The following is a 15,831-nucleotide window of genomic DNA, read 5'->3' on the forward strand; positions in this document are numbered from 1 at the left end:
TAAAACAGGAAACTTACCAATTAATACATTTATAAAAGAAAATTTCTTCATAATTTTAAAGCCAGGAGGATTTTTTATTTGTTATGCTTAAAGTTCCACTAGAAAAAAAAAAAAACAAAAGCTAGATCACACACTTTATCCCACCTTTCACCTGATGAGACAAACAAACCCTCCCATGCACAAGCGAGTACAGACAATGGATGGATCAGTACCTGGCGAGAACGCATTTTAACAAACCTTTTCATCAGCAATATTAAACAATTCTTCAAAGTCACATTATGTGAATAATTTTATTCATAAGGACAGTACACACAACAATCAAAACAATTTAATCTGTTTGCCTACAAATCATGATATTTAGCAAAGCTCTAATTAAACGGGGTTAACTTGACTGATTAATTAGTTACAATTAAAGCTGCACATTATATGAAAAAAATAAAATTCCATCCAACCCAACAACCATGCAAATTAAGCTAATGTTTCATTAACCCTAAAGTGAAGCAGGAAGCTTCTTTGTCCAATTAAAAAAAAAAAAGTAAAAAAAAAAAATGCTAATGTTTGGATTCCCATTTTGTTATCGAAAAGGTCTCAACAGGAATTAGTAGAGAGCTAAAGCATGGTAGCAAGAGTGTGTCATTTACACATCAGTGCTTTAGATGACATGTTTCAAAAATATTATTTATAAAAAATCTATAATACAGATCTTTTTACACAAAACACATTTTTTTTCCTAGCTTATACAAGGACACTTATGGCCAGAAGACAGACATAGGTAGACAAAAGGGAAAGAAACCTAAACTTTAGCATTGATGATAGAGGAAATGAATGGCATGTACTGGAATTTTCCAAAAGCAGAACAGGATTGAAGTTGCTGAACCCATCTGCACTGTGCTCTTGAAGATTGCTTACAATTAAACCGGCAACTTGTGAAGAACTAGAAACCGCCTTAAGCATAATCCAGCCTAAAACTGCTTTAACTGCTCAAGTTAAATATCTGACGTTGATCACAACTTGTAGGAAGAATCTCTCTCAACTACAAACCGTTCAGTAGAATCGTTATTCTAGTCGTCTGTTTACAGCTCTGGCAGTGCGTCCATCTCATTGCAGTATCCAGGAAATGCTTGAAAACTAACAATGCCTTCCACTGACAAAAAGTGTCTCTTGCATCTTTTCTCCTTTTTAATAAACAGTACTTTGAAGAACATAAAATATACACAACATATTTACAGCAGGATACTTTCTACACATTCTTGAGGAAATCAACTGAAATGAAAAACAACAACAAAAGAATTTAATGACTAACGTGGCGCCATCTGTCCCTGATTGTCGGTGAAAATGCAACAAGAGGGAGTTTTAAAACCATCCCAAAGTGGATGGAGCACGTACAGCTGATCAAGAAAACACATTTATGTACAATTAACAGCATGATTGAGTACATAAGGGATCGCGCTCATGATAAGTCACCCATTTGTAAATTGCATGTTTTCAATAAGACCTGAAAGATTGATTTCTAGCTAAACCTGTGGAACCAATAAAACCTACAAAAACAGTGAATAAAATGCAATTTTTTGTCAATAGTTTGAGACATTAAATTCTGTTTTCTTTCATAAACTTAAAAGCAACAAAACATAAAAGGCAAAATTAAATAAAGCTCCAAGTTCATCATAATTACAGTAAAAATAAACAAATTGATAGCTTATGTATTTACGAATATTGTGCAAGAGGAATTTGCAGCCTTACAGCATAGGCTGAGTGAAAAAAAAAAGGTTTGCAGGAATGAGTAAAAAGAAGTGCTAAAAAAAGAACAGAAAGGCACAGAAGAAAACATAACGCCAAGCAAATCATTAATGCTTGTGCTGTATAACCTATAGTGAAAGAAAATTGCCAAATCCCAAAACCCTCATTTACTTCGACACAATGCTAAACAATATCTATAATCTTTTAAGTGACACATAGAGAATAATATATTTGATCAAATAAACTAAATGTGGCAAATGTTTTCATTAGGTCTCATAAAAGGTAGCTGTTGACAGTGACTGTACATCCTACATTCCTTGTAGAAAGAATGTGCAAACAGACCGTACACCAAGCACAAACCTGAAGTGATTTAATACCAACTAAATAAGAATTATCCTGCAACCATTTTTATGGGTGCAGCTCTGTGAAGCCCAAACCATTTTTTAAAGTGAGACAAAAACTTTCTAAGCAAGATTTGTTACACAGTCTGGAAAAATTCATACGACTTAAAATCTCCTCAGATTTCACCGGAATTTTACATTTGGATGTCAAACCAACCAAATTGGACATAATTTTAAACGGGAAATGAAATAGGTCACAAGCATACAATCAGTCCTGTACCATTAGTTACACACATCCATGCAAGGTGAGAATAAAGTGACTTAAACATAAAGAATGATTGTGCCGTTGTGATTATTTCAAGAGCTAGAATAAAGATTTTTTTTTTTTGACAAACACCAAAGGGAGGTAGGTAAGGAAGAAAACAAGAGGCATACATTTATTACAGCTATACAGCAATCAGCCATATTATGTACCCCAAGAGCTTACAAGGGTAACAGCATATATATCTAGTTACAGTAAAACACAGGCGCATCTCAGTAAAGTAGGAGATAATTTTGAAGTTAATTTATTTAAGTAATTCAGTTCATCTGAAAGTTGAGTGGAAGAGAAAGAGATTAGTAGAAAAATGTTCACAGGCAACAGGGATAAGTGCAGTCGAAAGAAGATCGTAAGGCAAGGCCACTGGTGCCGCCATATCTAAACAGTAATTCAGGCAAAATTATTAGGGATTCATGATAAATCAGCAGAAACATCAGTATCAGTTAATATTAGCCATTCTTGCCACATCGGCATCAGTCCAATAAATAAAAATGGGGCAAATTTAATAACCCATATCTATTACCATATTAATGCCAATTGTTTCTGGATGAAGTTGGTCATATAGGAGTGGAGTCATTTTTTTTCAAGGAGTTGAAAGTTTAGCGAAATATAGATATATATAAATAAAAGATTGGCTATTGATCATAGCAGCAATGTAAATATTGGATATCAGCTCAAGTTTTCATTTCAGTGTATCCCTAGAAATTATAATGGATGGATTGGTGTATAACTGGTGACCGTGGCTCTGTGGGAAGAGTAGTTGTCCTCTGATCGGAAGGTTGTAGGTTCAATTCCAGCTTCCTCCTGCCACATGTCGACGTGCCCCTGGGCAAGGAACTTAACTGATCTGGGTATCGGTGTATGAATGGGTGAATTTGACTCTAGTGTAAAGTGCTTTGAGTGGTCAAAAATGATTGGAAAAAGCGCTATATAAGTTCAGTCCATTTACCATAACTGGGGACAAAAGCGGAACCAACAATGTATCAGGTGTATGTACTTCTGATCCTTTTCTTTTAGATTAGCTTTATGTAAAACTATTTTTTTTTGGGAAAAAACCTAATTTGGGATTTTCAAATTACATAGAAACGCCTAAAATTCTTCAGTCACAAATAATTTACTTTTGAGTTTCAGTTTTTGAACTGAATTACAGAGGTCAATTAACTTTTCAGCTATAATTTTAACGATATTGAGATGCACCAGTGTGTTGCTAAATATTCCTCCACCAGAAGAAGACAAGTGATCTGAGGTATGCAGGGCAGAGTCCACGAAAAACACCCAACAATCAATGGAGCATCAAGGGTCTATCGTCTGGAAGTCATAATTTAATGGCTGATTGGTGTGTAAAAAGTGGAAATATTGCATTAAGCAGCAAGAGTGAGTTGATTATTTTTCAAGCAAGGCAAACCGACACTCCCATTAAACATAAACTCTCTGGCGGCACAGATATGAGAATAATTACACTTTGGTCACTTAACCTCCTAGTGTACATTCCAGAACAAGAACTGCTTTGAATCCAATAGAGAAATGCTTTTTATACCGTAGTATGGTTTCATGAGTTATTATTATTAGTATCTTATGAGAGGTGTGAGTACAAACAAAACATGACTATTTTTCAAACTGCTTTAAGAAAACATGATTGTGTTGTGAATAGTTTTGGCAAAACAAGACAGATGAAATAAAGTGCTGCTAAAATTAACAAATAAATTCTTTCCCTGTTTTTTCCTTCAGCCAAAAGATTCGCTGGTTGAAACATCAGGGGATGAGTTCAATTGAACCCTGGTCTCAGTGACTCGAACTAAAGGGAACTCGGAGAAATCCGCACCGTGTCCTCTGACGCTTACTTGTCCGTTGGTGACCGTGAACTGCGAGGACGATGCGGCTCTCGTCGCCTGGAAATGAGACTTGAAGTTCTGATCAAAGGAGTTGATCTGGAACGTCTGCAGTATCCCCTGCGTAGAGTCAGACTTCTTCGAGGGCGAGACCTGCTCCAGGAAGTCCTCATCAGCTGGAGACACCGCCGAGGGCGGAGTCGTCTCGTCACCTGAAAATGAAAACGAGTGCTGGGAGTCTCCGACCAATAATGCGAAGTGAGGCTTTTCCAAAGTGGACCTCAACGGAGAGCTCATCCCTGATTTGAACCTGCTGGGTGAGGAGAACTGTTTCTCGTTAGAGAACAAAGGTTGTCCGGCTAACGTGGGGTTTTCAGAGACCAAGCTGAGGCTCTGGCTCGTTAAGTAGCTGTCGTTCTGACTGGTCCTCTCCAGAGCCTGTTGGAGAAATTTGGAGTATTCCTGCAGGAGGCTGACCTTCTCTGTAGGCGGCTGAGCCTGGGCACCAGAGGATCCGATGCTCTCCACGGGGCTACTGTCCGAAACATCAGAGGAGTTTATAGATATGCTCGAAGTCACTTCTGTATCAGCGACACTGAAGGAAATGTCTGATTGCCCATTAGCTTTGGTAGAGTAGTGCTCCAGCAGAGTTTGAAGAACCTCATCAGGGAAAACGTTTTTCTCATGAGCTGCCTTTATCTCTGCGTTGATGGGCTGGGGCTCCAGGATGGTGGCGGGGACAGTTTCATCTATGACGGTTGACACCACGGTTTGCGTAACAGACGGTTGAGAGGACATGGCGCTCGTGTTGAGCCCGTAGTCCCGGCTGTTGTTGGCCATTGCGGCGTGAAGGTAACGCTTCTTTTTGAGAAACTGCATGGCGTCGTCGTAGTTTGTGCTACTTGTCGCCGGTTTAGTCGTTCCTCCTTGAAGAGTTTCGACTGATTCCAGGTCAGCGTTGCTCTCGACGTCTAAAAGGCCCTGCTTGTCCACAATTTCAAAGGTGTACTGCGCTACCTTATCGGCTTCCTCATAGGAGGACAGCGAGGAAGACAAGCAGGGAGGGGTTTGCTCTCTGGGCTGTTTAAGGCTCCTCTTGGGGACTTTCTTCAGGACTATTTTTGGAGGGGTTGTGTCCTCTGATGATACGTCGTCATCTTCGTGTTGGCTGGCTGTTTCCTCAGGAAGTTCCACTGAGTAGTCAGGAATCACATACTCATGTTTGACCTTGGATGATACAGCAAATATACATGGAGTTTCGATTTTTTCCCGACTCTGGCCTTCCTTCGCTTCTGTTTCTTCGACAGCAAAAGTGTGCCCTTCTGTCAGGACCGTGATGCAAGAGCCTGAGCTCTTTTCTGCACATTTTTGGCGCTTTTTCTTGGGTAGAGAGAACTCTTTGGAAAGGAAGGGAGACCCTGAAGAATCTGTATCATGCAAAGGTCCGATTTTACCAGCGGTCTTGTTTGTTTTCCTCTCTCTGTTTTCATGACACATTCGCCTGTGTTTTAAAACCCGGTCTGTTCTGGAGAAGTACTGTGGACAGAAAACAGTAAGAAATTTTAAGTAAGATTTCTTAAAACAAAACAAAACAAAACAAAAAACTTCCTGCTGTTGCAGTACACTGTTTTTACAAATATACCAAACTGTACTGTTTTAAACATTTAAATACAACAAACTGATTTTTTAAAATTTCATCAGATTATTCTACAATAAATCCAGACTTCTAAAAATACCACTTATTTGTGATTCCTTTATTTAGTTTGGAAACAAAGAAAATAGGATAAAACCTTATGATGGAACCAGACTAAAGTTACGAACCACAAGTTGAGTTAAAAATCCTTTCCTAAGAGGATCTATGGATCAAAAGATGAACAAAATGCCCTCAGTTGTCTTTAATGATTAAATAAATAGTAAAATAAATACATAATTAAATAAATAATAAATAAATAAATAGTCATGTCAGAGTTCTGCAACAATCAATTAGTTGGGGGACAAAACTCAAGTTCTGATGTGGAAAATCAATGATCAATGATTTTATTTGCATACAATTCAATATAAAAAACCGATTTGCATCTTTAAGATCCATCTCATGTTTGAAAAATAATCAAGACTCCTATGAACCCAGGTAGGAAATACTGAACTGCAGCTTTGGAAGTCCTCTATAGATAAATGTACAACCTCAATCTGTTTAAAATTAGTTAGTTTTCATTCACACAGCAGGACTGTACCTGGTGACAGTAGTCACACTGGTAGGGTTTCTCTCCACTGTGAGTTCTCTTATGTCTCTCCATGTGGTACTTCTGGATAAACCTCATCCCACACTCATCACAACGGAAAGGCTTCTCACCTGAAGAAAAACATAAAAAAGGTGACGACTGAGGGAAGATAGAATCCTTATCAGTGTTTATTTTAACAATCTGTTGCTCACCAGTGTGGATCTTCTCGTGTCTCTGCAGTAGATACTTCTGAATGAAACGCATGTCGCACTGGCTGCACTGAAATGGCTTCTCACCTACACATTTAGGAACAAAAATTATATAAATAGTGACACCAGGAACAAAGTATGTTTGAACTTACATGTGAAACACTATCCACCCTATTCCTGGATTGATTTGGCATTTTAAAAATGACAGAGCAAAATGGTGGAGTTTGACTCTTTCAAACGGTTTTGCAGCATTTTATTCATTAGTAGCTGGACAGGAAGAAGCAGAGAGAGAGAAGGAAAAGACATGCAGATCGATCACTGAGCCATGTGGCGCCCCCATGAGTCTAACTATTTTGAAGTTATAATTTTTGTGTTACAAGTTGAGAATGAGTTGACAGGATGTCATGCACTGTTAAATGATCGCTTATCATAAAAAGGAGGCAAGAATCTTACTTGTTATTTCTGAAACTTTAGCTCATGCCTGATCTGCTGTCAGCACTATGTTATTAAAAAGGTTCCAGTGCAAGTAGTAAAGACTAGCCATAGGTTTGTGAATATCCACAAAAGAACATGGTGCGTGATAATTATTGTAAATAGATGAAAAAAAATATATATATATCTGAAAAGCTACCCAGTTACTTTAAAACCATCCCAAAACAAGACGCATTTCAGCTGCTGCTACGCCAGAAGTTGCAAAACTCTACCATCACTGTCAGGGCTGCGCTGGATAACAATGTGAAACTTTAAAGAAATATTAAGTAAAAGTCATTTGTACCCGTATGAATGAAGACATGTCTCTGCAAATGGTAATTGGTTCTGAATGCAGCGTTGCAGTGAACACAAACGTGACACTTTGGGTTAGGTACAGCCACAGATCCATCGTCATTCATGCCGAGGATCTACAATAGCAAAAAGATCAAAGAAGAGATGTTTTATTTTCATTCAAACTTTCAACAATAAAAAGCTAAATAAACTGAAGCCATTTGTTGAGGGGAACTCATTTGTACCTTTGCCGGGGAGCGCTGCTTCCTCTTTTTCTTCTTGGGGTACGCAGTCATGTCCTTAATTGCCTTTTTGTCCTTCTTTATATGGACTGCAGGGTCAGACAGCTTCAGCTCCTGCTTGATGCTCAGCTGGAAAAGCGGGACCATACATAGTCAAGACATTTAATATGGCACATGACCTACTTTATGGGCTACCAGGCAGGCTGGCGGTTTATACAGGTCTGGCAGGTGGAAACGGACAAAACAAAGAAAAGGACACCTCAACATGAGGAAGCCTCAGGCACTGCAGTCGAGAGGGCAACCTGGAGTCACCGTCCACATGAAGAGAAATTACATGGCAGCTGGCCTTGGAGGACATTTGCATATTTTGTGAGTGGCTGAAGACTTGTCACAAGTTGGTCAAAGGTTCATATCGGTTTATGAGCTTCTGCAGAATATTTTAATACTTTGTTTATCTTCAGTGCAGCGGAGAAGAAGGCCTTCTCCGCTGCACGTCTTCTCTTTGGCGTTATGAATGAAACGTTTTATTTCGTGCCATCTAATAGAGGGTTTTGACCTCATGCTCCAAAAACAAACTTACGCATACCAAACATATCAACATGGGAGATATCTGCTAAACTGCTAAACGCCAACTTCGCAGGAGGAGCACTAGATAGAGTTTGAAAATATTATTCAGTCGTCACTGCGGGGGAGGAATCAAAGGGAAGGAGTCCAGAATGCAGTTAGATAGCAGACAAAAGGCATCACAAAATTGGCCTCAGATTATTTCATACAGAAATGAAAAGATAAGAAAAATAACTCCATATTTTGTGGAAATGAGTAACCAGAGGATTTTCATTGAACTGGCATCTTGTTGAACCACAGAGTGCAGAAGTGAGGAAAAAAATGACTCCTGTTGCAGATTTTCAGTATTAAACTACAACAATTCCTCCATATAACTTACATATAGTCATTCCAAACTTCTTTGAATGGTGTATCAGTGACAAATATTTATAGTTATTTTTGCAAACACAGAATCTTGTGTTAAGGCTGGTAGTTTATGAAGCGCAATAAAGTAGGGAGTAGGGAGTTCTGTTCAATATTACAACCCAATGTTTTCAATACTTAGTGATAATTGCACAACGGTTACACTGTGAAACACAAATAGCATCCTTCTAAAAGCAAAAGAAATGGAAAGATTTAAAGATTTATAACTGCTGAAGTCTGACGAACGTGTCTTAAAGGATAAACTTTCTCACAACTCGACTTGTCCGGTTTAAAATCGGTTCTAGATGCGTAATCATGGAACGATGTAATGATTTAGTTTGTGTCTTGTAACATAAAATGCACAGACAGTTTAAGTCTCTAAAAATGTTTTGATAAGAAATTCTGAAAGCAGATTTCCACACTAACATTTTCATTTGGGTTATCTGGTTTTAAGAATCTAAAAGATGGATTTGAAACATGAGTCAAAGGGTTTACATTCTGAATCTGCAAACAAAAATACTATTTACTCTGTGTACAATTTAGTTAACAGGATATATAAACTATCATGGACTTTGTGCCGCCAAAGAAACGAAACAAAATTTAGGAAATATTCACCCAATAAGAAATATTAAACACTCTCCCCTCCATAAAAACTCAACTCGTCTGGGACCAATTTCTGGTTCCGACAGACAGCGAGATCTACATATACATGTCGATCCAAGTAAACCACTAAAAAAAAAAAATTTACTCACTGGCATCTGAAGTGAAAACGGCAGCTTATTGGTGAGTTTCAGGGGGAAATGCACTCCAACCTCGCCCCCTGCCTCCTCTTCTAGTCCTTCTGCACCGTTCTTTGTCAGCTCCTCCTGCATCATCAGCTGTTCTGGAGGGACCAGGTCGTGAGTAACCAGCGAACTTCCAGTCAAGTCCTCATCATCGTCGTCGTCATCGTCATCCTCAGCCAAAAGAGGCTGGTTTGCCAGCGATCGCTCCCCGAGGGTCATCACCACCAGTCCTCCTCCCGGGCCCAGACACACTCTCCCGCCTCCATCTATTCCTCCGCCGCTGCACTTCAGCAGCATCCCATCCAACTTGTCCTCAGAGTTCATCTTACATCGAGTACTCCTATAGTCAGTAAAATGAGCCGTTAGAACGAGATCAGGTCAAACATAATGAATCCAAAATGAAAACACTTGAAAGCCACCAGACAGAAAAGACACAGCTCAGATGTTAGTTTTCAATTCTTTCACAAAGTATAAACTGATCGCTTTGATGGTCATATTGTTATCATTATGTTACATTTAAATCTACAGTGATCATATAAATAGTGAAAATAAGAAATACAAACAGGTAGTTGCTCGGGTATGACGTTTGTTGCTTCATACTGGAATTATGTATTCCACATAGAGTATTGTTCTGTATGTGGAATGCTGTAAATATTCCACATACAGTAATAAAAAAGGCTCCAAAAATTGTCTCCACCTTGGAATACATATGATCGCACAAAGTCAGATACCTTAATGTCAACAATGTCTGTTTCTAGGAAAGTGTGAACTTTTGTAACTAGGTCAGCCATTACTTCTCTAATCTTATCTTAAAAACAAACCCTACGATGAAAGCAACTGGAAAACACAAAGTCAACTCTGAAAGATGAGAATTTATTAACTTAATATGCAGAAACAGATTTTTTAGCTATTCTGATAACAAACATGCTTAACTAGAATATATCTGTTCAATGACAGTAATTGAAAGTCGATATAAATAGCATGAGATTCCTACATTATTACATCTTACTGAACTGGTGGAGCAGCTTGAAATTTCAACACAAGGGCTCATAAAAAAAAAAAAACACAACAAGTAGCGTTAGCAACGGCTTGAATTCAGCTCCGTAAGGTTTAGCTAACGTAGCATTTGTGAATGTTACCAGGGGTTTTGCAGGACTACAGCGAATGGACACAGGCACGGGAGAAAATTTCAGCCACGACAATAAAAAACAACTGCAGTCAATGTAAACACACTCACTGTGTCACTCAGGTTAAATGGCCTGAGACCCCAGTTAGCCAACTAGCTCACCGCGCTCATCAAATCTGCTACATTGCACTAGTGCGACCAGCTACAGAAACAACAGGAAGAGGGCGACCTCCTCTTCAAAATAGAAGCACTTTTTCAACTTCCTCCGAGGAGAGCTGTGGTTATTTCTTTTTTCTGCAGACCCTCCCCTTCCCCCCCTCCCCAAAGCTTCTAAAATTCTAATTTTTTTTTATTTTTTATTTTTTTTTGCATGCCAAGTCCAATTTTCAGATCGTTCTACCATATGGCACCTTTCCATAAAACATAAATCTAAAAATTATACATGGACAATATATTACAACTTAAAGACTCAGATTTCGTTACTTAAAAGTATGGGGAAATGTAAAAGACATTCATTTAGAAATATTTTTTAAACCACTTGTAAATACAAAAAAAAAATTGCATATCGTGCTGCATATTTCCAAATACCACCCCCCTCCCAAAAAAAAAGAAAAAGAAAAATGGCATATTTAAATATTTAATGTGCTAATTGGTTTATAAAGCACTTAAAACATCAAAATAAAGATGTTTATTTGCGCATACATTCACATATAGAAATGTTAAAATCCGTTTAACAGCGCGCCGTCGTGCGACTTTTAATCTGAATAATGTAACAGGAAAAGACATTCTGCTTTGAAAGACTTGGCATCTTTCTGGCCTGTTTGAAGCTAAGTAAATAGCCGCTAGCATTGAAAGCAGTCCTAATACTAACTGCGCCCTCACATATCTGGCGTTTTATGCAACTCTTAGCCGACAGTGTGCGACACATTAGTTAAATACTTCCCCTACACTAAGCAGCAGAGATTGGCTTCTTCATAGCTCCCCTTCACTTGATACGATATTTCCTGCTAGCAAAGCTAGCATTTGCTAGCTCGCCACTACGACAGACAAACAGTAGGCTTATTAATAAATACCAAACGATCATATACGACATACCAACCCTTAGTACTGTAATATTTATACTCACCTCTGTGCGTTAAAGCCGTTTAACTGTCATCACTGTTGGGCACAACTCCAAAGGACTACACGGAATAATCTTTCACACCATCCCGTTTGATGAAGACATGGATGATGGCTATTTGTCGCCATCTAGTGGAGGATAGTGGTTCGTGCACTCATTATGCCGTGATCTACCGCGATGTTTTAATTATGTAGACGGGATCACTGGATTGTTATTTCAAGTTTCTATTGGCAGCATTATTTTTCGCCCATGTATGAAATATGAACTAAACAAAAGACAGAATATTTTTATCAAAGAAAAGCACCAGAGCAAAGTATGCCAAAATGTTTGAAAGTGTTCTGTTTATGTAAGTAACTTATTCGCATGGAACTACAGTTTCTTTACATATATATGTTTTTTTTGCTCAACTCTCAAATGGTTTCAAGCCCCAAACAGGTTACAGGCTTGCCTTATCTTTAGATCCACCCATCAATTGTGACAGTTTCACTTTCCCTAAAAAGAAAAAAAACAAAAACATCCTCAAAAACAACGTGATTCTGCCACCACCATGCTAATGTGGAAGCGTGAAGGTGGAGCATGATTAAAAGTCTTCGCATTTTGAAACCCATTGGGTTTTGCATGTAAACTTAAATGGTTTAGTTCTGGTCTCAGAGCAGCACCTTCTTCCACATGTTTACTGTGGATTGTTCCAAGCTGCAAATTAGGTTTCTTGTGGATTTCTTTCCAAAACAGTTTTTTTTTATACACCCTTTTTTATGGCCAGATTTGTGGAGTGCACATGATACATGATGCCATTTGTTCTCTAATGTCTAACAAGTATGAATCTGACAAGATTATATTTTATAAAGGAGGTGAAATATATATATAAAAAAAGCATGCCACACGTTTTAATGTTTGCTGAAAACATTTTTTCCCCATTCTATATGTCTGTGCATTACTTTGCTTTGACATAGCACATAGTATTCAAGGCCACCTCATCCATATTATAGCGAATTAGAGTTCCCTGACAACGTATTGCGTAACAAATCAGTAAGAACAAAAAGCGCTCATGTGTAAACTATTCTATTCTAATAAGCATTGAAGTTCATCTAATTCTATTTCGGCTGACACCTTTGCTAAAAAAAAAAAAAAAAAAAGCAGATGGGGATGGGAGAGATAAGATGATACCCTGTCACGCCAGCCATCGCTCTCTCACACACAAACACACACGCACCGACGGCGCTGTGAGGAATACTAATCAACCTGTTTGCCGTCAAGTGCAGCAGGCAGCTCGGTGCGCAACTTTTTCATTCAGCACGCGCTAACACGTCTCTGCCAGCGCATCGTTAATAAAACGTGTGTGAAATGTACATTTCTCTTTGACTGAACCGTGAGCTGACTGTTTCTACTTTAGTCTCCTTGCCTCGTTTTTTTTTAAATTTTTTTGTGTGCGACAAGCCGCCTGAAAGATTGTATCTAGGAAGAGACAGCTCACTACTAACCCACCTCTAGCGAGGGAAGCCCCCCACGCGTTGCGCGCCTGGATCACCGGGGGTTTACATTTATATATTTATATTCAGGTTCTCTCACCCCGCGGCGCGTGTGCACGCGCGCGGCGCACTTACACGTGTGTGTTCAAAAAGAAGCCCTCGGACTCCGTCCTCAACAGTTGCCACCAGAAGGAGGGAGAGAGAGAGAGACGGCAGACTGAGGACCGGACGGACGCCGCTCTGCCCGGCTCTGCTCCTGACATGCAGTCGCTCATTTCTCCGGTGACCAAAGCCATCCTAGTTGCGCTCTTCATCTTCGCCATCCTGCTGATCCTGTATGTGATCCTCTGGTACATCTGTAGGGACGTGGACTGCGACCACGGAATTTGAGGATTCCGTTAAAGCTGGGAAATAACGGGAAATCAACAATGGGGCGCACAGAGGAGCCCAAAGAGTCCTGTCTCCTCCCGTAAGTGCTGTCCTGTCTTTTTTTTTTTTTGCACTTAAGTCGTGCGCAATTTGGGGATACTTCTATATACGTTTGTGTTTATGTGCACACGCGCATTCCTTTCGCGCGTAATGTGAAAAGGTGAAAACCAGCGTGCGCCCGGTACCACAGACCTGAGGAGAGCCCCTGATTCCCGCCCCGTTTAACTTGACAGCAGTCATCCATCACGGACGCCTTGTGCAATGGAACACGCTGTTATAGCGGAGAATGAAAGAAAAAAAAAGAAAGAAAAAAACAAAGGTGGCACAATGTCATGAGGAGGTTATATGTGTGCGGGCTTTTAATCAGAGAAGAAGGTGGAGAGCGCCAGTGACATTGCGGTAAAAGACGTGCGCGTCCCTTAAGGTCAAGAACAACAGTGTTTACCTCGTGTTCCCAGCACCACCACCACCACCACCCCCTCCTCCGTTTATATATACCCGCTGCATTAGTTCGTGTTCAGTTCAGCTTGGTCTTTGAGGAATGCTTTCATGCTGGCATCGCACGTCCAACGAGATAACGGGATTATCTCCACCGGTTCCATGTGCGTCTTCTTCCTAATCTGCCTTGTGCCATGTTTTGCGCCCTTATCGCGAATGCTCCGCTAATGCTTTCTTTTTTTTTTTTTTTACGCATAGCGCAAATTCATTCCCACTTGACGTCCGTGAGCTTGTTTCGACTCACTGTGTTCAGTCTCACTTGATTCACTTTCAAAACCCGCACCTGTGCACGCAAACAAGCGCACTGCGTTACTGAAAGGGGATTCTCCTCTGTATTACCCCTGAATACGATAGCTTTTGCATAATCCAAATTATACGAGTGGCGTGGATGCCAATTTTCATTTTCTTCAGTCATGATTAGAAAAACGAACTAATTTCGCTCAAATTAAAGTAGAGATTGCAAGGACAAATCAAGGGCATGTTTTCTTTTCTTTCTTTAATTTGAGCATCGTGAGAAGGGATTCAGAGTTGATCTTTTCACCTTTCTCCGAATCTATGGGGCATAAATTCACGCTGCTCCTCTTAATGGAACTAAAGGGAAAATGGGGGGGAAAGGATGCCCCAGTCCCCTGTGAAACATCTCTGACTGGTAATTACTGAGTGATAATGACTGGCTGCAGCTCACTCTGTACTTAACCCACTTCATTTTTTCATGTTAACACCACAAACTCATGAGAGGATTGCAACAGCCAGGCATCTTTCTGTGCCCAAAGGGGCGGCTATGTGTGTGTGTGTGTGTGTGGGGGTGTGTGTGTGTGTGTGTGTGTGTGTGTGTGTTTCGAGTGGGGGGTGTGGGGTGGTGAGGCTTGAACATTTCAAAAAAATGTCTTATTTTGGAGCTTTAAGTGCTTTCCACTCTGAGCTGGATGCAGCCATGAGAAAGAAATCCCGCAGTCTCCCTAAAATGTTAGAAGGACTCTCCTGCCGAGACAAGGAGAATCCTGCTGGACTGGACCACAGAATGATTTTTGCCACACTTGAGTTGGAATGCAACAAGCTGGACTTGCCCCTTTAAAACACACACACGCACACAATGCACACTGATTTGCACGCTGCATAAGTGACTGCCGTGTGCCTATCCAGTAATGACATGATAAGGGAGCAGGGCGGTGTGTGAGACAACTGCTGCTGCTGCAGCTGTTGCTGTCTATTCTGGTGTCCTGGACAGTTGTCCTAGTGCGTTAAAGAACGAGAGTGGGGAAAAAAAAACCTCTGTTTGGGTGACCATGGATGGCTGTCCAGTTTGTTAAGGAAGAAAGGCAGCATGTGTGACAGCGTGGGAGGGGGTTAAACACTGACATGCTCCAGAATTACTGATAAAAGTGGAGCAGGAAAGGCTCAGCGGGACTCAGCATTGGAGTCAGCTGTGAGTGTGTGTGTGTGTGTGTGTGTGCGTGGGTGTGTGTGAAAGTGTGTAAATGTGCTCGGATTTGTACCTTTACAGCATCAAATTCACTCGAGTTTATTGAAAATGGTATTCATCATTAAATACGTATGTGGCATGTCAACTATTTGGACACTGTTAACTATTCAACAATCGCTTTAAACTTTTAACATTGAACCGCATAAAGTTGTGTGCAACTTCAAAGTAGAAGGATAATGATATGTGGTGTTTACAATTTGTATATGAAAATTTTAAAAATGTGGCATTCATTTGTACTTATATGAAAGAAGGTACTTTGTTTATATTGGAACAATTAAAATTTTGTGGCTTACTTGT

The 15,831-nt window shown here is 39.9% G+C and overlaps 1 protein-coding gene across 2 annotated transcripts; it reads right to left on the bottom strand.

The window, feature by feature from the left end:
• Nucleotides 1-271: 271 nt before the first annotated feature.
• Nucleotides 272-12,302, bottom strand: znf148 (zinc finger protein 148). 2 transcript variants are annotated; one of them, XM_014988896.2, is made up of 7 exons: nucleotides 11,662-12,302; nucleotides 9,377-9,749; nucleotides 7,662-7,787; nucleotides 7,430-7,553; nucleotides 6,658-6,741; nucleotides 6,458-6,576; nucleotides 272-5,762 (listed from the first exon to the last, which is right to left on the bottom strand). In XM_014988896.2, the coding sequence occupies exons 2-7, from the start codon at nucleotides 9,731-9,733 to the stop codon at nucleotides 4,122-4,124; spliced, it is 2,451 nt and encodes an 816-aa protein (XP_014844382.2). In that variant the 5' UTR covers nucleotides 9,734-9,749; nucleotides 11,662-12,302; the 3' UTR covers nucleotides 272-4,121. The 2 variants fall into 2 exon arrangements, with proteins under 2 accessions (XP_014844382.2, XP_014844390.2); XM_014988904.2 differs by lacking the exon at nucleotides 11,662-12,302 and adding an exon at nucleotides 10,647-11,629.
• Nucleotides 12,303-15,831: the final 3,529 nt, after the last annotated feature.

Source organism: Poecilia mexicana, unplaced genomic scaffold, assembly GCF_051168715.1.
Source record: "Poecilia mexicana isolate PSO_F unplaced genomic scaffold, ASM5116871v1 scaffold_2, whole genome shotgun sequence".
Taxonomy (NCBI): Eukaryota; Metazoa; Chordata; class Actinopteri; order Cyprinodontiformes; family Poeciliidae; genus Poecilia; species Poecilia mexicana.